At 43.0% G+C, this 27,021-nt stretch overlaps 1 protein-coding gene across 2 annotated transcripts in view; it reads left to right on the forward strand.

The window, feature by feature from the left end:
• The window catches only part of MAML3 (mastermind like transcriptional coactivator 3), a 429,374-nt gene that overhangs the window by 233,795 nt on the left and 168,558 nt on the right, over nucleotides 1–27,021 (forward strand). For both annotated transcript variants that reach the window (XM_079919671.1, XM_079919672.1), the window contains exon 2: nucleotides 13,220–14,728. In XM_079919671.1, coding sequence (XP_079775797.1) covers nucleotides 13,220–14,728 — 1,509 coding nt within the window. The remainder of the gene's footprint in view (nucleotides 1–13,219; nucleotides 14,729–27,021) is intronic.

A 27,021-nucleotide genomic window follows, 5' to 3' on the forward strand; every position in this document is an offset into this window, starting at 1 on the left:
CCTCCCCACAGATACACCAGAAATACATCTACACGTGGAGCAACTCCTGCAGAGCACCCACTGAGCGCTGGCAGAAGACCTCAGACCTCCCAAAAGGCAAGAAACCCCCCACATACCTGGGTAGGGCAAAAGAAAAAAGAATAAACAGAGACAAAAGGATAGGGACGGGACCTGCACCAGTGGGAGCGACCTGTGAAGGAGGAAAGGTTTCAACACACTAGGAAGCCCCTTCGCGGGCGGAGACTGCGGGTGGCGGAGGGGGAAAGCTTCGGAGCCAAGGAGGAGAGCACAGCAACAGGGGTGCGGAGGGCAAAGCGGGGAGACTCCCGCACAGAGGTTCGGAGCCGACCGACACTCACTAGGCCGACAGGCTTGTCTGCTCACCCGCCGGGGCGGGCGGGGCTGGGAGCTGAGGCTCGGGCTTAGGTCGGAGCGCCGGGAGAGGACTGGGGTTGGTGGCGTGAACACTGCAGGGGGTTAGTGCGCCACGGCTAGCCGGGAGGGAGTCCGGGGAAAAGTCTGGACCTGCCGAAGGGGCAAGAGACATTTTCTTCCCTCTTTGTTTCCTGGTGCGCGAGAAGAGGGGATTAAGAGCGCCGCTTAAAGGAGCTCTAGAGACGGGCGTGAGCCGCGGCTAACAGCGCTGACCCCAGAGACGGGCGGGAGACGCTAAGGCTGCTGCTGCCGCCACCAAGGGGCCTGTGTGCGAGCACAGGTCACTATCCACACCCCCCTTCCGGGGAGCCTATGCAGCCCGCCACTGCCAGGGTCCGGGGATCCAGGGACAACTCCCCCGGGAGAACGCACGGCGTGCCTCAGGCCGGTGCAACGTCACGCAGGCCTCGGCCGCCCCGCACTCCGTGCCCCTCCCCCCCCCCCGCACTCCGTGCCCCACCCCCCTCCCCCGCACTCCGTGCCCAACCCCCCCACCCCCACCCCGGCCTGAGTGAGCCAGAGCCGCCAAATCAGCGGCTCCTTTAACCCCGTCCTGTCTGAGCGAAGAACAGACGCCCTCCAGCGACCTACTCGCAGAGGCAGGTCCAAATCCAAAGCTGAACCCTGAGGGCTGTGAGAACAAAGAAGAGAAAGGGAAATCTCTGTCAGCAGCCTCAGGAGCAGCGGATTAAAGCTCCACAAACAACTTGGTGTACCCTGCATCTGTGGAATACATGAATAGACAACGAATCATCCCAGATTAAGGAGTGTGGATGAAAGGCTCTTGGTGCTGCAGCCAGGAGTCAGTGCTGTGCCTCTGTGGAGGGAGAGCCAACGTCAGGACACTGGTCCACAACAGACCTCCCAGCTCCACATAATATCAAACGGCGAAAATCTCCCAGAGATCTCCATCTCAACACCAGCATCCAGCTTCACTCAACGACCAGCAAGCTATAGTGCTGGACATCCTACGCCAAACAACTAGCAAGACAGGAACACAACGCCACCCGTTAGCAGAGAGGCTGCCTAAAATCATAAGTCCACGGACACCCCAAAACACACCACCAGACGTGGACCTGCCCACCAGAAAGACAAGATCCAGCCTCATCCACCAGAACACAGGCACTAGTCCCCTCCACCAGGAAGCCTACAGAACCCACTGAACCAACCTTAGCCACTGGGGACAGACACCAAAAACAACGGGAACTACGAACCTGCAGCCTGCAAAAAAGAGACCCCAAACACAGTAAGATAAGCAAAATGAGAAGACAGAAAAACACACAGCAGATGAAGGAGCAAGATAAAAACCCACCAGACCTAACAAATGAAGAAGAAATAGGCAGTCTACCTGAAAAAGAATTTAGAATAATGATAGTAAAGATGATCCAAAATCTTGGAAATAGAATGGACAAAATGCAAGAAACATTTAACAAGTACCTAGAAGAACTAAAGATGAAACAAACAACGATGAACAACACAATAAATGAAATTAAAAATACTCTAGATGGGATCAATAGCAGAATAACTGAGGCAGAAGAACGGATAAGTGACCTGGAAGATAAAATAGTGGAAATAACTACTGCAGAGCAGAATAAAGCAAAAAGAATGAAAAGAACTGAGGACAGTCTCAGAGACCTCTGGGACAACATTAAACGCACCAACATTCAAATTATAGGGATTCCAGAAGAAGAAGAGAAAAAGAAAGGGACTGAGAAAATATTGGAAGAGATTATAGTTGAAAACTTCCCTAATATGGGAAAGGAAATAGTTAATCAAGTCCAGGAAGCACAGAGAGTCCCATACAGGATAAATCCAAGTAGAAACACGCAAAGACACATATTAATCAAACTGTCAAAAATTAAATACAAAGAAAGCATATTAAAAGCAGCAAGGGAAAAACAACAAATAACACACAAGGGAATCCCCATAAGGTTAACAGCTGATCTTTCAGCAGAAACTCTGCAAGCCAGAAGGGAGTGGCAGGACATATTTAAAGTGATGAAGGAGAAAATCCTACAACCAAGATTACTCTACCCAGCAAGGATCTCATTCAGATTTGATGGAGAAATTAAAACCTTTACAGACAAGCAAAAGCTGAGAGAGTTCAGCACCACCAAACCAGCTCTACAACAACTGCTAAAGGAACTTCTCTAGGCGAGAAACACAAGAGAAGGAAAAGACCTACAATAACGAACCCAAAGCAATTAAGAAAATGGGAATAGGAGCATACATATCAATAATTATCTTAAATGTAAATGGACTAAATGCTCCCACCAAAAGACACAGATTGGCTGAATGGATACAAAAAGAAGACCCATATATTTGCTGTCTACAAGAGACCCACTTCAGACCTAGGGACACATACAGACTGAAAGTAAGGGGATGGAAAAAGATATTTCATGCAAATGGAAACCAAAAGAAAGCTGGAGTGGCAATTCTCATATCAGACAAAATAGACTTTAAAATAAAGACTATTAGAAGAGACAAAGAAGGACACTACATAATGATCAAGGGATCGATCCAAGAAGAAGATATAACAATTGTAAATATTTATGCTCCCAACATAGGAGCACCTCAATACATAAGGCAAATGCTAACAGCCATGAAAGGGGAAATCAACAGTAACACATTCATAGTAGGGGACTTTAACACCCCACTTTCACCAATGGACAGATCATCCAAAATGAAAATAAATAAGGAAACACAAGCTTTAAATGATACATTAAACAAGATGGACTTAATTGATATTTGTAGGACATTCCATCCAAAAACAACAGAATACACATTTTTCTCAAGTGCTCATGGAACATTCTCCAGGATAGATCATATCTTGGGTCACAAATCAAGCCTTGGTAAATTTAAGAAAATTGAAATTGTATCAAATATCTTTTCCGACCACAGCACTATGAGACTAGATATCAATTACAGGAAAAGATCTGTAAAAAATACAAACGCATGGAGGCTAAACAATACACTACTTAATAACGAAGTGATCACTGAAGAAATCAAAGAGGAAATCAAAAAATACCTAGAAACAAATGACAATGGAGACACGACGACCCAAAATCTATGGGATGCAGCAAAAGCAGTTCTAAGAGGAAGTTTATAGCAATACAATCCTACCTTAAGAAGCAGGAAACATCTCGAATAAACAACCTAACCTTGCACCTAAAGCAATTAGAGAAAGAAGAACAAAAAAACCCCAAAGTTAGCAGAAGGAAAGAAATCATAAAGATCAGATCAGAAATAAATGAAAAAGAAATGAAGGAAATGATAGCAAAGATCAATAAAACTAAAAGCTGATTCTTTGAGAAGATAAACAAAATTGATAAACCATTAGCCAGACTCATCAAGGAAAAAAGGGAGAAGACTCAATTCAATAGAATTAGAAATGAAAAAGGAGAAGTAACAAGTGACACTGCAGAAATACAAAAGATCATGAGAGATTACTACAAGCAACTCTGTGCCACTAAAATGGACAACCTGGAAGAAATGGACAAATTCTTAGAAATGCACAACCTGCCAAGACTGAATGAGGAAGAAATAGAAAATATGAACAGACCAATCACAAGCACTGAAATTGAAACTGTGATTAAAAATCTTCCAACAAACAAAAGCCCAGGACCAGATGGCTTCACAGGTGAATTCTATCAAACATTTAGAGAAGAGCTAACACCTATCCTTCTCAAACTCTTCCAAAATATAGCAGAGGGAGGAACACTCCCAAACTGATTCTATGAGGCCACCATCACCCTGATACCAAAACCAGACAAAGATGTCACAAAGAAAGAAAACTACAGGCCAATATCACTGATGAACATAGATGCAAAAATCCTCAACAAAATACTAGCAAACAGAATCCAACAGCACATTAAACGGATCATACACCATGATCAAGTGGGGTTTATTCCAGGAATGCAAGGATTCTTCAATATATGCAAATCAATCAACGTGATACACCATATTAACAAACTGAAGGAGAAAAACCATATGATCATCTCAATAGATGCAGAGAAATCTTTCAACAAAATTCAACACCCATTTATGATAAAAACCATGCAGAAAGTAGGCATAGAGGGAACTTTCCTCAACATAGTAAAGGCCATATATGACAAACCCACAGCCAACATCGTCCTCAACGGTGAAAAACTGAAAGCATTTCCACTAAGATCAGGAACAAGGCAAGGTTGCCCACTCACCACTCTTATTCAACATAATTTTGGAAGTTTTAGCCACAGCAATCAGAGAAGAAAAGGAAGTAAAAGGAATTCAAATCGGAAAAGAAGAAGTAAAGCTGTCACTGTTTGCAGATGACATGATACTATACATAGAGACTCCTAAAGATGCTACCAGAAAACTACTAGAGCTAATCAATGAATTTGGTAAAGTAGCAGGATACAAAATTAATGCACAGAAATCTCTGGCATTCCTATACACTAATGATGAAAAATCTGAAAGTGAAATCAAGAAAACACTCCCATTTACCATTGCAACAAAAAGAATAAAATATCTAAGAATAAACCTACCTAAGGAGACAAAAGACCTGTATGCAGAAAATTATAAGACACTGATGAAAGAAATTAAAGATGATACAAATAGATAGAGAGATATACCATGTTCTTGGATTGGAAAAATCAACATTGTGAAAATGACTCTACTACCCAAAGCAATCTACAGATTCAATGCAATCCCTATGAAACTACCACTGGCATTTTCCACAGAACTAGAACAGAAAATTTCACAATTTGTATGGAAACACAGAAGACCCCGAATAGCCAAAGCAATCTTGAGAACAAAAAACGAAGCTGGAGGAATCAGGCTTCCTGACTTCAGACAAAACTACAGTAATCAAGACAGTATGGTACTGGCACAAAAAGAGAAAGATAGATCAATGGAACAGGATAGAAAGCCCAGAGATAAACCCACGCACATATGGTCACCTTATCTTTGATAAAGGAGGCAGGAATGTACAGTGGAGAAAGGACAGCTTCTTCAATAAGTGGTGCTGGGAAAACTGGACAGGTACATGTAAAAGTATGAGATTAGATCACTCCCTAACACCATACACAAAAATAAGCTCAAAATGGATTAAAAACCTAAATGTAAGGCCAGAAACTCTCAAACTCTTAGAGGAAAATATAGGCAGGACACTCTATAACATAAATCACAGCAAGATCTTTTTTGACCCACCTCCTAGAGAAATGGAAATAAAAACAAAAATAAACAAATGGGACCTAATGAAACTTCAAAGCTTTTGCACAGCAAAGGAAACCATAAACAAGGCCAAAAGACAACCCTCAGAATGGGAGAAAATATTTGCAAATGAAGCAACTGACAAAGGATTAATCTCCAAAATTTATAAGCAGCTCATGCAGCTTAATAACAAAAAAACAAACAACCCAATCCAGAAATGAGCAGAAGACCTAAATAGACATTTCTCCGAAGAAGATATACAGACTGCCAACAAACACATGAAAGAATGCTCAACATCACTAATGATTAGAGAAATGCAAATCAAAACTACAATGAGATATCATCTCACACCAGTCAGAATGGCCATCATCAAAAAATCTACAAACAATAAATGCTGGAGAGGGTGTGGAGAAAATGGAACCCTCCTACACTGTTGGTGGGAATGTAAATTGATACAGCCACTGTGGAGAACAGTATGGAGGTTCCTTAAAAAACTACAAATAGAACTACCATATGACTCAGCAATCCCACTACTGGGCATGTACCCTGAGAAAACCATAATTCAAAAAGAGTCATTTGCCAAAATGTTCATTGCAGCTCTATTTACAATAGCCCGGAGATGGAAACAACCTAAGTGTCCATCATCGGATGAATGGATAAAGAAGATGTGGCACATATATACAATGGAATATTACTCAGCCATAAAAAGGAACGAAATTGAGCTATTAGTAATGAGGTGGATAAACCTAGAGTCTGTCATACAGAGTGAAGTAAGTCAGAAAGAGAGAGACAAATACCGTATGCTAACACATATATATGGAATTTAAGAAAAAAAGTCATGAAGAACCTAGGGGTAAGACAGGAATAAAGACACAGACCTACTAGAGAATGGACTTGAGGATATGGGGAGGGGGAAGGGTAAGGTGTGACAAAGCAAGGGAGAGGCATGGACATATATACACTACCAAACGTAAGGTAGATAGCTAGTGGGAAGCAGCCGCATAGCACAGGGAGATCAGCTCGGTGCTTTGTGACCGCCTGGAGGGGTGGGATAGGGAGGGTGGGAGGGAAGAGATATGGGAAGATACGTATATATATAACTGATTCATTTTGTTGTAAAGCAGAAACTAACACACCATTGTAAAGCAATTATACTCCAATAAAGATGTTAAAAAAAAATTATCTGTGTCTTCATATGCTTATTATCTGCTGGTCAAATGAGAAGAAAATAACCATATGAAAATTGATATGGTTAAACCAAATCATCTTCTGGTTTGACCAGAGCAGATCAGAATGACCAGAATGTTCTCTTGGAGCCTCTAAATTAGTTATAGCATCTGCAGGCTGAGATTCCAATGGATCTTTAATTCTTGGGAAATACTTGTGTCTCTAATATTTGGTGAAGGAAGTTCACTCACACTTTTGGTTGGAGGGGCTGCTTTGGCAGGTGAAAACCAGTTGAAACCTTTGTAAGGAAATTTACAATTCAACTATGAAAATATCCAGCATTTTGAGTTCACATCCATGTCAAAACACTTGACCTTAATAATGTTATATAAAGTCTCTGGGTTTCAGGTTCACTTTTCCTTTCCACGATGCTCTTCATATGCTCTTGAGTTGGTCTCAGCATAGGTTTCCTGGACCCTTTAGAGTCCTCAAAAATCTTACGGAAGGGACAGTCTATGAGCCATCTCCAGCATTTTAAAATAACCAAAATAAATTGTACATTTATTCAATTGTCATTAAACACCATACAGGCCAACATTTTCAAATGCCTGCTTTAGGGATCTTGTTACACAAACTGAGTGTGGTTGTTTGAGAAATCTTTTTAGTTTTCATTCATTCGTACAATCTTATGAAGGAAAAGGCAAGCCGTTATGGTATGATGTGTACGAGGATGCCTTGGGAGCACATAGAGGGTCTCCAAGATTTGAAGGTGTGGGGAGGGGCTGTCAAGAGAGACTGTATAGAACGTAATGTCTAAACTGAATGGTGATGGACGAATAGAATTGGTCGGGTGAAGAAGTTGGGTGAGAGTATAACATATACAAAGACTCGGAGAGACAGAACAAATGCCATGCATCCCGACTATGGCAAATCATTAAGTGTAACTGAAGGTTTAGAGTTGCTTGATGTTGGAGGGCCAGTGGAGGGGAAGAAGGTTGGAGGTGACAGCTGAGACTGGAGAGGCAAGCAGGGAGTGAGGATCAAGTTGTGGAGGGTCGGTGTGTGAGCCTTAGATGATGCTGACGACAGCAGACAGCTCCACAGGAGCTGCAAGTGAAGAATGGGTCCACATTTTTTTTTTTGCGGTACGCGGGCCTCTCACCGCTGTGGCCTCTCCCGTTGCGGAGCACAGGCTCTGGACGCGCAGGCTCAGCGGCCATGGCTCATGGGCCCAGCCGCTCTGCGGCATGTGGGATCTTCCTGGACCAGGTCACGAACCCGCGTCCCCTGCATCGGCAGGCGGACTCTCGACCACTTCACCACCAGGGAAGCCCTGGGTCCACATTTTATAAAGAAAATCACAGCCACAACACAGAGAATCGGTTAGAGAAGAGGCAAGACTGGAGCAGAGAGGCTAGTCAAGAGCTGCTACAGAAATCATGAGAGCAGTGTTGATGATCTGAACCAAGGTAGTGGCATCGGGGGTGGAAAATGAGAATAAAAGTCGTTAAGGATAAGAACAGATAGTCCTCAAAGTGTAACTGGTTTGGGATGGTGGGGAGAGGGTGGAATCAAGTAAGGATGAGTCCTGAAAACAGTCTGAAAGAACTTTATCACGATTAGCATGGGAGCCCAGGGCCATTGATGAAGGCATGACTGTGCTTCACCGCCCGCATGAATCAGGAGTGTGGGCCATGCAGTCACACCTGAGTCTGAATTTGAATCCAGGTTGAGCGCCCGCCCTTCCCCCCCAACCTGCAGCTCTGTAATCTGGGACACAGTGCTTAATCTCACTGTACCTAAAACTTATCCTCTGTAAGTGGTTCTAATAAATCCTACCCACCTTTTAGAATCATTAGGAGTAAGAGACAGGAATCTGATAGTTAGCCCCAATATCGTCTATCCTAAAATCTTCATTATTTTAATAGTAGGACCATCATTTTTCTTCCCAAGCTCCGTGATTCTCCCCAATTTCATTCAAAGTCTGGGACAAGTCAATGAGAGTTTTGTTGTTGTTTTTTTTTTTTTTAACTTACTAGCACTGCTAAGAGTCTAAAGGAAGAAAGAATATCTTCATCATGGACACACTGGCCCAGGGGACCCGTTAGAATCTGCTGGGAATGTCCGCAGAGGCCTAGCTATCTTAGCCATGTGCCTCCTCGTTCTGGGTGTCATCCACCCTCCCCATTCCACCTCCTCCGAAACACTGCCCTTTTCTCTGTTGAACCATCAGACCAGCACATGACCTGCCCCAAAGATCTGCTATGAGGATAATATACGATCCTATGTAAAAGTGCTTTAGAACCCCAAAGGCACAGCTGTTCTTATTACTACTGGTCTGGGTGTCATATCACCACTCCCAAACCCATTCTGTATCTCCCTGCCTCTAAGTCTCTCTCTCTGTCTCTCTCTCTCTGTCTCTCTCTCTCTGTCTCTCTCTCTCTGTCTCTCTCACACACACACACAGTTTGACAGAAACACAAGCCATCAAGCCACACTATAGGCGAGAGACTCGTGCTGGAGCCACTGTGGAGGAGGAATGGTTTCCCTTAGAGTAACTGACACATGAGAGCGGCCCCCATTGTACTAGGCAGGGGATGAACAGCAACTTCAGCTCCTGGCACCACAGCCTCCCTTAATGGGAGAAAACATGTGTATGTAATAATACAAGAATACCGGCACAAGGAAGCTGAAGTCGGTCAAGAGTTCCTGTGATCCTTCCACAAGAGCACAGATTGTACTAAGGAGGCTTCCAGCTTTGGGAGGCAGAAGGGCCAGGGACTTCCTGAGATAAGGCTCTTCGGGATGAGACCCTGACCTGAATCCTTGCGGGGATGGGGCGTCCCCAGGACATTGCCCCGTTCTCATGCTCACTGAGCACAGTGCTTGCAAGTTCCTCAGCCCGCAGGTCCTGTCTCCTCCTGCCCACTCTCCGTCTATCTCCCAAGAGAGAATCAGGAGAGAGTTAGACTAGCAAAGGATGATGAGACACAGGAGGGATGCTTAGATGGCTCTGCTATTTTGGATACAACTAAAAACTATAACATGGTTTCAGTGTATCTTCCATGATGTCTTTCTTATATTTCCAACGCTGGTACAGGAAATATATGTCAAGATTTGGGTTAAAGGGGCCAGCAATGGAGAACTCTAGGCCCTGAAGGAAAAGGAAATACTCAGTAGCTCCATTCAGGTTGCATCCTGGAAATGTATTTGATTTGAACCTCAACCATCCAGTGCTGTTCCACAATCTAGGACACAAATACGTTAGCACTTGGACTCAGGCTTGAATTGCAAATTTGATCTTTTGTTGTTCATATTTAAAAAGCTATACAAGGTGCTTGGAAAACGTTAGGCTTTTGCAGGCTAGGGAACAGAAGTATTATCATTTTACCTATTTGTATTTAGAGATCCAGAAACTAATCTGTCTCAGCTGCAGTTGTGACTATTGATATCACTGCATTTTAAAAAATTTTAATTGTGTTTTTAAAATAGTAATAGCTAAGGCTTAGTGGGTGCTTACACGATACCAGACATGAAGCTAAGTGCTTTCCATATTACTTCATTTAAGTTCATCCTCACAGTAACTATAGGAGCTAGATACTATTAACCCATTTTACAGATAAGGAGGCATCCAAAGCTTAGGAGAGTTTAAATAAGTTTTCCAGGATTCATTCATTCAACATGTATTTATTATCTACTTTGAGCTACTAGGGGCCCAGTAGTGGAGTAAAGCAGAAAAATCCCTACCTTCATGTAACTCACTTTCTAATGGAGGGTATCGTAGCTAACATTTATGAAGTACCAGACAATATTTATATGTATTAACTCTTAGGTAGGGGTTCTTGGGTTTGAAGCCAGGCTTTCTAACTCCAGGGCCAGTAGGGCTGTTTCTGTGTTACTGTTACTATTACTGTTCTGTGTTACTATTCCTTTTTTTTTTTTTAACATCTTTATTGGAGTATAATTGCTTTACAATGGTGTGTTAGTTTCTGCTGTATAACAAAGTGAATCAGCTATACATATACATATATCCCCATATCCCCTCCCTCTTGCGTCTCCCTCCCACCCTCCCTATCCCACCCCTCTAGGTGGTCACAAAGCACCGAGCTGATCTCCCTGTGCTACTGCCCTATTCTGACTCACCCACCTAGGCCTGCTCTGCTGATAAGAGGTGAGGCTTGGTGTTCCCAGCCAGACCTGTCTGTCTCCATGGTCTCGGCCACCACTGTTTTCCAGTGGAACAAACAGAGCATTTGCCTTTATTTCTCCATCCTGCCCCGTCCATTTCATGGCCTAGAACAGAATCGTGGACCTGTAGTTTTAAAAATAAAGTCAGGTTCATTTTTAAGACAAGTGCCTGTTTTTTTAAGGTTAACATCCCTGCAGGAGGTGCCAAGGGCCCCGAGCTTTACTTCCTTTAGACCCTGAAGCTGTCATATCTGAACTTGCCACTGTGTGTTGGAGCTACATTCAAGTATCTGCCATATCTACGATCAGAACCACGGTTTCCTGGTTTGTTCAATAAATAACGTAATTTTCAAAAAAATAAAAAATAAAAATAAAACAATAATAAATAACGTAATTTTCTAGCAGGTTCTACCTAAGATGATGGATTGAGCCAGATCTTGTTTGAAGTCAAATCCCAGTGTGTCCCAGTTGGGGCCTTGTTTTCAGAAATTCAGGAACACCTACCAAGCAACTACAGAATGTTTGGTGATTAAAAATAGAAAGTTTAGGAGCAAGGGTTAGACTGGATTTTTACTTAAGAACCTCTTTTGTTTCCTTTTAAAATGGAATTCTCTACTTATGAGCGAAAGGCAATAAAGTAGCACTTCTTAGAATCCCCCAGATTGTCTCCGGAAGGGTTTTATTCTACAGGTGGCGCCTGGGGAGCCTTCCCAGCTCCATGTGTGAGTGCAGCGTCAGAGGGGAGCCTGCCCCTCTCCCCCCTTGCTCCTGAGATACGCAACCCCTCTGGCAAGGATAGGAGAGTGCCCAAGGGGGGCTCTTCTGCCTCTTCCCTCCTTCCCCAGGTCACTCTGCCTTGTACCTTCAGCTCTGCAAAGTTGCTGAAACCTCTGTCTAACCCAGTTTGCCTTCCCTTTGTCATCATCCACCAAACGTTTCCCCCGGGCTTTTCAAAGGAGTCCAGTTAAATGGACACAACACTTTCCAGGGTGAGAGATTCCATTACCAGGAATGTAGACTCTCAAAGTCAAGCATTCTTTAATGTCAATGGAGTTGCCTCCTGCTCTGATCCAAGCTCACCTCCTTCAGCCCCTGTGAATTAAACAATAGAATCATTCATTTTTGCCACTATTAACCACTGCTATGAACTTGAACTGAACACTACCTGCAGCCCCACAGACACACAGTAAGCAAGTCAGCCGTAGTCCTTCTTGGAGCTCACTAAACAGACACTTAAGCAATTGCCCCAAAGTATGGTAGAAGCTATGATGGGGAAGTAGAGGTTGCTTGGAAAAACGTATTCCAGGATTTCCAACCCAGTACAGGTGGGTCAAAGGAGGTACCTATTGAAGTTGGGGTGAAGGGATGTGAGAGAAGATTTCCTAGAGGAAGTGAAGTCTAAGCTACAACCTGGAAGATGAGTAGCTATTACCAGGGGAAGGGGAGAAGTATGTTCCAAGAAAAGAAAACAACATGTTCTGTGCCTTGGAAGCAGAAGGAAGCTTAAGACCAAACAATGAAGAATCTCAGCACTTAGGAGGGCGAAAGAAGAATACATAAGAGACTGAGAAAGCACAGATGGAAAGAACGAAGGAAATCCAGAAAAGTGTGGTATCGTGGAAACCCATGGAAGCACACTTTTAGAACAGAGCAGGCTACTGTGTCACAAAGTGCTGGGAGGTCAAGTAAAATAAGAACCAAAACGAAGTTTCTGGTTATGTTAACCATTAATCTTCATTTCTGTGTTATTCAGTAAATGTGTTAAATTCCGTAATCTTAGAGGATTTTCAGTGTTCTTTAAAGTATTGTTGATTTAATTCCTTAACGTTCTCAAGTCAGATGCGACAAGAACTTAAGATAGGTTTTAGCACCTTTCTAGAGCATGACACATTTTGGTCCAAGTCTCACACGTAGCATTCATTTGAAAAATAATAATACGACGATGCTTCCCAATAGGAGAGTTATTGCCTTAACTCTTTCTTTCCTTTTGTTCTACCCTCCAGTCTTTAGTTTGCTTTCTATCTCTTAGCCGTGTGAGCGCTGCTTTTGGGCAAAACCTTTTCCCGTAGAATTTGAATTGAAGCCTGGCCAATTTTGAAATTAGAAGTATAACATCTTTCTGATGTGTTCTAAACCATTTAAAAATGAGTTCGTCGCGATGCATACCACCATGCTTAATGAGTAAGTAAACCATGACTTGGAGATTTAGTCATTCTCTTTCCTGTTTCTTTTCCAGCTCCAAGAGACTGTGAAAAGGAAGTTGGAAGGAGCCCGATCACCCCTTAATGGAGACCAGCAGAATGGTGCTTGTGATGGGAGTTTTTCTCCAACTAGCAAGCGAATACGAAAGGACATTCCTACAGGGATGGAAGCCATCAACAATTTGCCCAACAATATGCCACTGTCTTCGGCTTCTCCTCTTCACCAACTTGACCTGAAGCCTTCTTTGCCCTTGCAGAACAGTGGGACTCACACTCCTGGGCTTCTGGAAGATCTGAGTAAGAATGGGAGACTCCCAGAACTTAAAATTCCTGTGAATGGTTGCAGTGACCTGGAGGACAGCTTCACCATCTTGCAGAGCAAGGACCTCAAACAAGAACCTCTAGATGACCCTACTTGCATAGACACATCAGAAACGTCTCTTTCGAATCAGAACAAGCTGTTCTCAGACATTAACCTGAATGATCAGGAGTGGCAAGAATTAATAGATGAACTGGCCAACACAGTTCCTGAAGATGACATACAGGACCTGTTCAACGAAGACTTTGAAGAGAAGAAGGAACCAGAGTTCTCACAGCCGGCCACGGAGACCCCCGTCTCCCAGGAGAGCTCCAGCGCGAAGAGTGACCCATCATCTCACTCTCCTTTTGCACACGTCTCCATGGGCTCTCCCCAGGCCCGGCCTTCTTCTTCTGGCCCTCCCTTTTCTACTGTCTCCACGGCCACCAGTTTACCTTCCGTGGCCAGCACTCCCGCGGCCCCCAACCCTGCCGGCTCCCCAGCAAACTGTGCTGTCCAGTCCCCTCAAACTCCAAACCAAGCCCACACTCCAGGCCAGGCTCCCCCTCGGCCTGGGAATGGTTATCTCCTTAATCCGGCCGCCGTGCCAGTGGCTGGTTCAGGGTCGGGGCCTGGGGCTGTGCCCGGCTCTGAGCTATCTCCGGCTGAGCAGCTCAAGCAGATGGCGGCCCAGCAACAGCAAAGGGCCAAACTCATGCAGCAGAAGCAGCAGCAACACGCAAATCAGACTGCAAGTTGGTCTCCTTTAGGGCCTCCATCCAGTCCCTACGGGGCAGCTTTCACTGCGGAAAAACCAAATAGCCCAATGATGTACCCCCAAGCCTTTAACAACCAAAATCCTATAGTGCCTCCGATGGCCAACAACCTGCAGAAGACGACCATGAATAACTACCTCCCTCAGAATCACATGAATATGATCAATCAACAGCCAAATAACCTGGGTACAAACTCCTCAAACAAACAGCACAGTATTCTTACTTACGGCAACACTAAGCCTCTGACCCATTTTAATGCAGACTTGAGTCAGAGGATGACGCCCCCGATGGCCAACCCCGGCAAAAACCCCCTGATGCCCTACATCCAGCAGCAGCCCCCGCAGCCGCAGCCGCAGCTCCAGGCCCCCAGGGCACACCTGAGTGAGGACCAGAAACGCATGCTTCTCATCAAGCAGAAGGGAGTGATGAATCAGCCCATGGCTTACCCGGCGCTTCCATCCCACGGTCAGGTAAGTGTGAAAGTGGGACGCGCTTGGGGGTGCTCTCGGCGTGCGTTGCAGACCGTCGACGTGCGATGCTCCCCGTGCTTCAGTGGTGGGGGTTAATCGCCTGTGGAAATCCTTCCTACATCGCCTCATGTAGTTAGCACGTTTGTTTGAGCGGTTTTTTCCTCTTTTTCCTAAGAGATGGGGAAAGGCGGCACAGGATGCTTGCCTGTATTTGAATGCCTGGGAATAGAACTTCTTTTATTCTGGAGAGCAGATAAGAAAGCGAAAATGACATAACGTGCTCACTAGGAAGGAAGCAGGCTGTCGAGGTCCCATGACAGAACGTGGTTCTCCTCCTGTAGCTTCTCTCCCGGGTCATGCGGTCCAGGACTGGGGATGGCGGGAAGGCCAGAGCGTTTAGGGATCTCTACAACCGTCTGAGAAGGTTCTGAATGACCTTGGCCTGTCTCACTGAATTATGAATCATGGAAATTTGGATTCTTGACGTTCAAAGGTGGGAGAGTCTTCTGTGTTTGCAAAGGGAAGTGGAGGATAGGTTTTTGTAGGACCGTGTAACGTTTTAACATTTGTTGATGTACTTGCACCATTAGAAGCTGTTTCAACCTCGTGACTTGAGAGTTTAGTAAAACCTCTCCAATTCGTTCAGCTCTGATTCGGGAGAATTTGATGATGACCGTCTCTTAGTGCTCTATTAGGTCTCCTCTTTCCCACTTTCTTCATGACATCCTGGTATCGGGGTGTAGAGCTCTCAGGGATCCATGGTAAAAATGAGTGGCAACCATTGGGGAGTGGACTCCCATTGACAAGCATCGGCTCTCCTCACCCTGACCAGTGTAGCAAGCAGCCGACCCTCCTTTAATTTAGCACGTCATCTACCTGGCAGGGCGCGAAGGGAGATCCGCGGTTCTACTGATCTTACCCCGACATGGGTGAATTCATGAGCCATCGTTTTATTGCCAACTGCTGTCAGTTGTGTAGGCACAATTCTGCGCCTCAGTCCTCCCTGGACGCCCACATTTGCATTGCAGTTGGAGACTTTGCAGGAAAGTCTTTGCTTTAGGGGCCCTCGTGCAAACGGGTCCAGACTAGTGCTTGGATATGCACCCACAGGGGGATGCACTGGGAGCGCTGGGAAGAAAGGCAGGCAGATCTTGCATCACCAGGCACTGTTTGCATCTGCGTCTCCCTGTGTGCGCCCTCCCCCAGCCCCCCACCCCACCTCCCCAAGCCTGAGGGAGGCTGCAGGGCTGGAGGCGGTGCTGGCCTGCAGAGACAGGCCTGAGCTCTGTGGCTTGATGCTTGTCCTTCATAGCCCTTCCAACCCCAGAACCTCATAGTGGTTTCTTGTCTGCACATGCTGACCAGCTCTAGAGAAATTCTGCCTGGAGAAATAAAACTATAGCTTGGTTGACATCAACGGCAATCAGTCGCTGGTAGAAAAACATCATTGAAATGGGAACTTGTATGTCTTATCTTGGCTTCATTGAAACCCTATATACCATTGGAAAAAGGCAGCATTTTACACATTTCAATATTAAGTTCTGAAGCAGGCAAGAATATAGGCAACACACAAGGATGTTTGTTGTAGCCCAGAGGTTTATGAGATGGCAGGCTGTCAGAATGGTCTGCTCTTAATCTTAAGGCATCTCGTGCTTCTACATCTGCTGTTTTTCACACCAGCTACGGTAGAGTCCTTCCTCCAAACCAGACCAGTGGTTCCAACTCTGCAGACATGTGGGTGCAACGTAAGCCAGCCTCACTCCCCACCCTCACTTAAATGTCTTTTGAAATTTGCCAGCTTGGGACGAAGCTCCTGTCTTTGCTGGAACATGAATTTTGAAGGTGCTTGCTTCAGGTCCTTATGCTTGCCTGGCTATGAGTAACCAAAGCCTTGAGCTGCAGAGGTCATGTTGAGAAAGGGCTCAGTCAAGTGATGAAGAAACAAAAGTGATGGTTTTCTAGATTAAACCTGTGAGCTCCTCCTTTCCTCCTTCCATCTCACGAGGTGCTTTCAGTATGGACAGAATCTTCCTTATTAGAATAATCATTTCTTAACCTCATAAAGGACCATCAAGCAAAGCATGCTTTTTAATGAAATATTAACTCACCACTGTTTGAAACAGGCTTTGACATACATATATAAACATGTGACTATCTTTTTGCAAACATACCATTTATTTCATGCTTTTATCTGATTGTGGAGAAGTATTGACACAGCTCTTGGAATAGTTAATTACACTCTACGGGAGTACATTGCACAAATACAAGCGTGAATTACAGGCAAGATATAAAGTATAATTATACATAGGTATAGTTCAAATTTGTTTTCTGCTGTTGCTAGTGAAAATTCACTTTACTCTTTCTTGGCCACAAGGACCATGATGAACACTTAGTTTTAATGAGTAACTTGAGCACTGAAGCCAATAACACTAGAACATTTATTTCAAGATAATTTTCTTATACAGATGTTTACTTATTTGGGACATTTGCAGCAAAAGCCATTTCTCTCGGGAACAGATAGAAATTCACTCTGTTCCTGGAGGTTTTGAGAAAGAGGGAGCCAAAAATAGAGAAAAAAAAAAACACAACTTATTTCAAAATTTTGAATATGTTTTATCTGATAGTTCCACTTCTCAGAATTTACATATTATTCCTTATAATTAGAGAATTGAACAAAGATTTATGTACAAAGGTTATGCTCATGGTTTTTCTTATGATTGTGAAAATTAGGACCAAAATAAGCATTTTGGAAAAATGAATAATGTACATGAAAATCATGCTATTAATGAATGATTAATCACATGGAAATGCACAAAATATGAGTGAAAAGAGCAGATCAAATAACAGCTTGTATGTCACAATCTAAATTATGTTTTTTAATAGGTATAGAAAAATACTGAATAGCTAAAATATTAAGAATGGTATTTCTGGTGGGTAAAATTATGAGCGATTATTGTTTTCCTTTTTATACTTTTCTTTCATTTATTTGAGTGTTATTTATTGTGTTTTTCTTTTCATCTTTATTGGAGTATAATTAATTTACAATGTTGTGTTAGTTTCTGCTGTACAACAAAGTGAATCAGCTATATGTATACGTATATTCCCATATCCCCTCCCTCTTGAGCCTCCCTCCCACCCTCCCTATCCCACCCCTCAAGGTGGTCGCAGAGTGCCCAGCTGATCTCCCTGTGCTATGCAGCTGCTTCCCACTAGCTACCTATTTTACATTTGGTAGTGTATTTCTGTCAGTGCTACTCTCTCACTTCGTCCCAGCTTCCCTTTCCCTGCTCTGTGTCCCCAAGTCCCTTCTCTATGTCTGCATCTTTATTCCTGTCCTGCCACTAGGTTCATCAGTGCCGGTTTTTTAGATTCTATATATGTGCTTTAGCATACGCTATTTGTTTTTCTCTTTCTGACTCACTTCACTCTGTATGACAGACTCTAGGTCCATCCACCTCATTACAAATAACCCAGTTTCGCTCCTTTTTATGGCTGAGTAGTATTCCACTGTATATATGTGCCACATATTATTTATCCATTCCTCTGTTGATGGGCATTTAGGTTGCTTCCATGTCCTGGCTGTTGTAAATAGAGCTGCAATGAACATTGTGGTACATGTATCTTTTTGAGCAATCCTCTTTATACTTCACTTAGTTTTTTAATGTTTCATCATACATGTATGTTTAATTCTACCACTAGGAAAAAAATGTTTTTAAGGAAGGAAAATACCCTATATTTTAAATGTTTACATTCTACTGATTTTTTTTCAAAAAATCCTTAGTTATCCAATTTGCCAGTAGGATGGAGGTGACATCATTACTTTCTATTCATTTACATATATGAGTTGTGAATCCCTGCTCTAGGAGATAGTTCAAACCCCTTCTCCCCACACTTCACTCTCTTTTCCTTTCTCTCTCCACATCACCTGTCGTTCCTTACAATCTTCTCTTAATTCATATGAAAATCAACTAAAATAGTGACAATGAAAATATTAATAAAATTTCCACCATTATAAGCTTTCAACTCTTCTCTGAGTTATGCTCTTGTTATTATTTCTTTGATCATTTCTCCCTTCCCTTTTCTCGTTTTCCACTTTCTGGAACTTCTCTTCATCATGTATTGGACCTTCTGGATTGCTCTCTAATTTTTTAAATATGTGTTTCTGTGGTGAAATAACCAGAACTTACTTTGGTTTGTGTCTATTATCTTCCTGATCTTGTTTCTCAAAGACAGGACCTCTCTCCCTCTCTCTCTCTCTCTCTCTCTCTCTCTCTCTCTCTCTCTCTGTTTTTACTAATTTTTGTATAGTACAGAACGCCGTGTCTTAAACATAAGGATGTTTCATAAGTCATTTGACGGCAATGATCAAAGTTTGGACCAAAAATATGCTTACAGTTGATTATCAGCTCCAACGGGGAGAGTTAGCACAGATAACACAGAGCTGCCATTGAGATCAAATAGAAGAACTGGAAAGGCAGGTCTAAAAACAATCCTTTGATAGGAGGTGGTTATCTTGAACCAGTGGAACAACAATGAGATTGCTGGGATGGCAAACTCTGTCTCTGTGTCCCACAAGTGAAAAAACAATGGAGCAACTATGAAAGAAGTAAAGCAAAAGCAAATAACTACTTTCTGGTCAAGGAAGGGTACAGGGTTACCCAGAGCCCAAGAATAATTCCTACGGGGAAGACTGGAAAGTGAATGATTTCCAAAATGTGATGTTAATTTTTACTAGTTGCAATGATAGGACTAGATAAATCATGGACACTTTGCCACTTTATTCTTCATATGTGTGTTTTCTGTGTGTGGCTGGGTCTATCATAATGAGTCCCTATATGCTTATATTTTACAGAATGTTTTCCCCTTTCAATTTTATTTTACCAAAATCTGTTGGGTCTCCTGTGAGGTATATTATCATAAGCTTTGGAGCCATAAAAATCTCCAGGGAAGGACCAGAGCTCCAATATTCACAGACATCATGGAAATCTCTTTGAAGATACATTTTTCTTAACCTTAAAAACTTGGTGCCTCTTTGTTTAGTTTTTGTAAATTCTGTATTGTTTGTTTTATCCAAATAATACATGACCTAGTTCAGAAAATCAAATAGTACTATAAGGCTTATCATAGGAAGCAGCAGCCCCCCGCTTCCTCCCCTCCATTCTAATTTCTGCTTCCCAAAGGCAGTTGCTTCAATTCATGAAGTTGTTTTCTCTTATTTATCTCCATAAGCTGCTGTTCCTCAGTATTTCAGTTGTTCGATTCTATAAAAGACGAGGATTTAACTCACTTACACTGCCTCCTCACAAACACCCCCCTCCACACACCGCCTCTCTTTTTCTCTTCGCATACTCTCAGTAGAACTCAATATATCACAAATTATGATTTTGAAGGTATTGCATATTTACATGGCTGACGTTTGCATAGTGCCTCACAGTTTAGCTACGTAGTATACTATGGTTATATTTCCTTTCTTGTATAACCTTCTGTTTTCCCTGGAATTTATAACTGCCTCTTTTTTTTTTTTTTTGCGTTACGCGGGCCTCTCACTGTTGTGGCCTCTCCCGTTGTGGAGCACAGGCTCCAGACGCGCAGGCCCAGTGGCCATGACTCACGGGCCCAGCCGCTCCGCGGCATGTGGGGTCTTCCCGGACCGGGGCACGAACCCATGTCCCCATGCCTCAGCAGGCAGACTCTCAACCACTGTGCCACCAGGGAAGCCCTAACTGCCTCTTTTTTTAATTGATGTTATCTCTGTACCTACTTTCAGTCTATCCTCAACCCTTCTGACCGTTTACAACTTTCACTATGATCAAGTACATCAAATATTCTATTTTTTATTATTTTCTTTTTTTCTCTCTCTCCCTCTTTCTCTCCTTCCCTCCCTCTCCTCCCACCTCCTACTTCCCTCTCTCTTTCTCCTTCTCTCTCTCTCTCTCTTTCTTTCCTTCGGTGTCTCTCCTGAAGGCTTATATGCTTTTGTGCCAATATTCTTCTGTCCTACATTTTCTTGGTCTGCCGCTTAACTGAAGTCATACAACTGCCCTTCACCATCATTCTTGGAATATTTCACCCCCTTCTGTGTTGCATTATCTGTTTTTCTTGATCCCTTCTCCTCTTCTTTCTCAGCTTAGTCCCTTAAATTGGTGGAGCACATCCTCAGAGCTTCTTAAGAAATGGTGCACAGGAGACTGTTTTTATGAAAATGATTTTTGAAAATGTCTTTATCCTAACATTTGACTCATAGTTTGCCAGATGTAGAATTATAGTCAAGAAAACATATTCCGTCCAAATTGTAAAGGCATTTCTTCACCATCCTGTGGCTTTCATACTGCTAAGTCCAGTGACATTTGGATCTCCTACTCTACGTGTGTAACCTGTTTTTTCCCTCTGAGAGCTTTTCACATCTTCTTTTATCCCTAAAATTTCTTGATGATATGCTTTAATATAGCCCTTTTCCATTCACTATGTCTGGTACTATGACTTTTTTTTTTTTTAAATTTGGAACTGTGTCCTTAAGATATGTTCTTGTATTATTTTTTGATCATTTCTCCCTTCCCTTTTCTCTTTTTTTTAACTTTCTGGAACTTTTATTCATCATGTATCAGACCTCCTGGATTGTTCTCTAATTTTCGTATCTTTTCAATTTTCCATATCTCGGTCCTTCCGTTCTACATTCCGTGAGATCTTCTTAACTTTATGCTCCAACTCTAAAATTAAACATTTTATTTTATTTATCACATTTTTAATTTCCGTAAGTTCTTCCTTGTTCTCTGATTTACCCTTTTTCGATCTAAAGCTATTAATTATCATTTTAAAACTAAGTTTTCTTGTACTCCCTGCTTTGTCTCTGTTTCTCCTAAGCACCATTTCTCCGTATGCTCATTTTATTTTTCTTTCTTTCACATTGAAAGCTTTTCTCACACGTTTGTTTAGTTAAAGGGTGAGGCACGGTAAAGCTAACTAGTTGCTCTGTGCGCTTAGATAGGGCTTGTCAAATGCGGAGCCTCACTGTAGGGGGATTGAGCTAGAACCCAGCCACTTCACTGGGCCAGCGTCTACAGATTTTCCCCCCAGGGCCAGTCAGAAAAGACTCCCTCAACCTCGTTACAGAGAGTTGTAAATCTAGAGGCCGGCTTTCAGGAGCTGAGCAGAGGAAGGGGATCGGCAGGTGGCGGTGACGGCGAGGGGCATCTCAGTAAATACTTTGTAGACTTTCACTTAAGTTCCCTGTTTTGTATGGCTCCTCAGCCCACCCTCAGCCAGGGCTGGGATGCAGGATTCCAGAGCTTTGTGGCTTCACCTCTCCCGACTCCTTCCAGTCTGGGGTTGTGTATCTGGTCCACCTCTTCATGAAACAGAACTTTAGCCAATTTTCCTTTTGTGTGCACCCCACACCTCCCACCCTGGCATTCAGAGGTGCTTCTGACTCCTGAGATTGTACAGCATCCTTTAACTTGACCCATCTTGCTTTATTTCTGGCTTCCCCCACTGCCAGGTTAGATTTAGCTTTCCCTAAACAGCTCAGTCGTTCACCACTCAGCCATCTGATTTTCATCTTCCAGAATTTTGTTGACACCCTGGATGGCTATTTCCATCCCCCACCCTCTTTGTTTTTGGATGCTTATGTCATTTTTATTACTTCATTGTCACTATACCAGGGAGTTGGAAAATCCAAGACAAATGTGGATGTTCAGTCTACCAGAGGCTTCCTTGGCGGCTTTCAACACCTTTCTATCTGAATATCGAATACTGTCCGATATTGAAATTTATATGTTACAGCGTATTTCACATTATTGCTTCTAACATTTTGGGCTTTAATAGAGCGGATTTCATGAATGCTAAAGTGCTCTCTTGACATAAAATGTACATGTCAAATACATGTGTTCAGAAAGACAGGAGTGTCAACATGACCATCATGCTATTTTAGAATAAGATCTGGTGGTTATAACCATTGAGTGGTTTTTAGAATCTTGAAAATATTGAATTACTTCAAGGACTATGGAAACAATTTAAGTTCCATGACCCTGACTAAGCCAATAGCATCTGGCAACTCAGATGCAAGGTAAAATATTGACAGAACCCTCATCACTGACTCAATCCAGGGCCTCCCAGCTGAGGGGAAACCCGTGGGCAGAAGCACTACCAAATTCCAGATAATAAATGAAATGTTCCAATTCATGTTCCAGTTCATGGGCATAATAGGTCATTTCCATCCACATACTGGCATATTTTGAAAATCCTGATTGATATTCTGTCGGAGTCTTAGAAATATGAGGCTAAGAGTAAACAGCAGAAAAAGAAAAGTTTTAGGAAAGGAATTCATTTTATAATAGTACTGTGGAAGAAAGAGGTTTTAATTAGCCCCCTATGAGAATACTCTTTAAAGGTTTTGTGGGATGAGAATATTCTTATTTACTGAGGGAGCTTACAACCCGTCAGACAGTGGTTCTGAAACTTTTGTGGGCCTAAGAATCACCTGGAGAAATGGTTCAAGATACAGGGGATCAGATTCCACTGCCAAAGATGCACAATCAGTAGGTCTACGACGAGGCTTGGGAAGGTGGATGTTAATAAGCAATCCACCACCATTTTCTATTGGAGAAATAGTACATAAGATAACTGGAACTACAGTTAAAGCAACCTATGTTTATTTCACTGCTCAGTATTTGCATGTGCTTAAATTATTGTCCGTGGAACTATAAATTCTGCAAGGTCTCCGACTTGTATCGTTTGAAGTAAGATGGAAAAGTTAGGGTACTCTGCGCTTCCTGGATTTCTTTTTCTTTTTTAGGATAGAGTGATTTTTTTTTTTTTTTTTTGCGGTACGCGGGCCTCTCACTGTTGTGGCCTCTCCCGTTGCAGAGCACAGGCTCTGGATGCGCAAGGCTCAGCGGCCATGGCTGTGAAAAAATATATATATATATCATCTACAGTGTCTGGCAGTCTAGTTGGGGAGATGAGAAGGCTTATGAAACAAGTAAATACAAGGCAGCAAGTGGTTAAGTGCCATCTTACTAAATTCTACATTAAGGCTCATGGGCAGAGAGAGGCGAGGGTCAGGACTGCCGGGACTGGAAAGGAGAAGCCTCCAAGGGGGAGGTAAGCCTTGAGGCAGACCAAGAATAAGTAGGAGTTGGATGCGTGGAAGGTGGTAGAAAGACATTCTGGCGCAGGCAAGGGGTTGTTCCTGAAGAGATGATACAGATTCTGGCCAGTCTGGACGGAAGGTTACCCTTGGAGAATAGTGAAGCGAAAGGCATGGGAGAACAGCTAGTGGACCTTCTGCTATTTGAAGTAGGAGACAGTAAGAATCTCGATCTGGATGTGGCATTTAAATTTGAAGGAGAAACAGACACAGCAGCATTTAGAGGAAAGGAATAACAGAACCTGGTGATTGAATATATGATGAGATGAAAGGGAAATGAATCAAATATTTATGACCATAAGGTTAAATATTAGGGTAGTATAATATTTTCTGAAAGATGATAAGCATGTCATATATACATCGAAATATCAAAACTTATTTGTATTTAAAAGCAACTCAAACAGTTGTTATTATTTATCTTATTCTGCTGATTTGTATCTCTCATTGGCTAAGGTACAGGTTCCACGCTCTGCAACAGGGTGAAGCCAGCACATAGCACTTTTTTAAAAGTTTGTGTTAAATTGAGCCACAAATAGCTTCTCCTGTGTTTTGTAGTTGGGCTTTTTGTTTTTACAAGGGTTTAGTTTTCAATAAATTCCTATTATTATGAAAATAGTTGTTTTCATTAGAGTAGTAATAGACTATTATATGTTCCTTTTGCTTAATATTTCTATCATAAGGATTTACTTGGTCACATCTTACCTATTACTCGAAAGTCCTGTCTAAAGATAGCCAATCATGCGAGAATATCAGAGGCGCAGGATTCCAAGCTTTCAAACATAGTACGTCATCACTCATTAACTACTCATGGCAACTGTGGACTTTTCTTTGAAAAACAAAATGCTGTTTTCCTATACAAAGATAGTGTATTATATCTTTGTTGCTGAGCAAGTTTCTATGGAATTCATCTGTTTTATGATACCAAATGGTTTGCCTCTGACCCAGTGCGTAAAGAATCAAAATACCTTTCCTGAGTTAGTTACATTTCTAATACATTTTCATGGTTAGTTAATATGATTCATGAGCTTATGCAGCTTATCTATACATTTTCATTTACTAAAGAGTAAGTATTGACTCCATATAGTATCCAAACTGATAACTCTCATGTATTAATATTATGATTTCCTAGAAGACGTTTTATCAACATACCTGCACTCCCTAATTGCTTTTGCATCCGACACATTTGAAAGTGTGTTTGGGCTTCTTTTCTGCACTGGGCTCCAGCCAGTTCATACAAAGGACTTTAATGAGCTTGCTAGGCCACCAATGCTTGCAGTGCCAAGCTGAAGGGAGACAGTGGTGCAAGGAAAAAGTCATCTCTGGGTGGAGACAGCAGTGCACCTGAGGCCACTGCTAGTGTTTCTAGTGCCTGGGTGAGAATCGGGAAATGGTCACCCCCTCTGAGAAGATGGACTGAAGCTGCAGCCCCCTTGCACCCTCCACTGGACACTGTTGTGCTATTCATGAATTGCACAACCACAGGCTGGGGCTCTGGTACACCTGCTCATTCCCTAAAAGCCACTAAAGCTCAGAGCAGAGAGTCAGCTTGTCAGGTCCGTGCAGTAAGAATCCAAGTACCGTGTGCCACGAGGTACCATGCTGTGCTGTCCCCGAGGGGCCTGGAATGTGAAACCATCAGGTTGAAGGGTGACCAAAGGCCCTGGAATGCAGGGTGGTTCACATCTGACTGTAGAGCAGCCTTCAGGACAGACAATGCTAGTTTCAATATCACTTCTTACTAAGATTTTCCTTGCTGTGGCAGAAAAGCCCCGAGAAAATCATTTGGCCTCTCAGAGCTGTGACGGGTGTAGGTGTACCAAACTCGAGAGCGGAACTGCCAATAGAAATATCATACAAACCACAAATACAAACCATGGAATTTAAAAATTTCTATTGGCCACGTCACAAAAAGCCCAAAGAAACGGATAAAATTAATTTTAATATATATATGTGTGTATTTTTAAAAAAGCAAATGAATTGACTATTTAAGCCAGGCTTTTATTTTTATTTTTTGTCCGTGCCACACAGCATATGGGATCTTCGTTCCCCAACCAGGGATGGAACCCGTGCCCCCTACAGTGGAAGCGGGGAGCTCTAACCACTAGACCGCCAGGGAATTCCCTTAATCTATTTTTATTTAGCCCAATATATGAAAATATGATGTCGAAGAATATAAAAATTGTTAATGAGATATTTGACATTGTTTTCTTCATACCAAGTCTTTGACATCGGGTGTGTCTTTTACACTTACAGCACAACTCAGTTTGCAGAGGCCACGTTTTGGGTGTTCAATAGCCACACGTGGCTAGTGGCCAGGTGTTGGACAGGGCAGGTCTGAAACAACAATAGCAAAAGTCTTCTGTGTGATCAGAAAGGCGATCGGCAGGACCAGAGGTGAAGCAGGATGAAAATGTTTTGGCTGTTTCAGAGCCGCTGATTCTTTATGTCAACTCTTAACAGCTCTGTGACCCTAAACTGGACAGCATAGACTGGACAGAATAGACTGGTGCCTCCCATTGCCCTCCCGACATCCCGAGAGCCACACACAGCAGGCTCTGTGTCCTTGTCATTCGAATTCACCTGCTCTGCGTGGCCCACGGCCTTCAGATACTTCCACAGCCGTTTGTTACCCGGGGCTTCCCTTATTCATTCAAACCCTATTGTCAACATATAACATTTGCGAGCAGCAGCCTTGGGGCCATATAAACATCCTGCGGTGGGTCAGGAGCGCCTGACCTCCTATTAACATGTCAATGAGAGTGGCTGGTGCTCTGGGCTTGTTTTCTAGGGTTTTGATGAGCTTCATTAATTATGTTGAGAAAAAAAGGTGTGCAGCTGGAGAAGAACCCACTTAGCTCCACGCAAACGTGAATAATTGGACAGTTGACAGAGTGTTAAATTGGCGGTCTAGTGAGAGAAACTCGTGAATAACCACAATTCCCCCGAACGCCACAAAGCAGGTACAGTTCTCTCGCCGGCCACCTGCACCTTCTCTGGACTTGAGAACCGGCCAGGTGTGAGCTCACGTGAGATCAGTTAGGGAGCTGCCCTGGCAGGTCAAGAGGAGACGCAAGAGGGAAGAGATATGGGGACATATGTTTATGTATAACTGATTCACTTTTTTATAAAGCAGAAACTAACACACCAT

Source organism: Stenella coeruleoalba, assembly GCF_951394435.1.
Source record: "Stenella coeruleoalba genome assembly, chromosome: 4".
Lineage (NCBI taxonomy): Eukaryota > Metazoa > Chordata > Mammalia > Artiodactyla > Delphinidae > Stenella > Stenella coeruleoalba.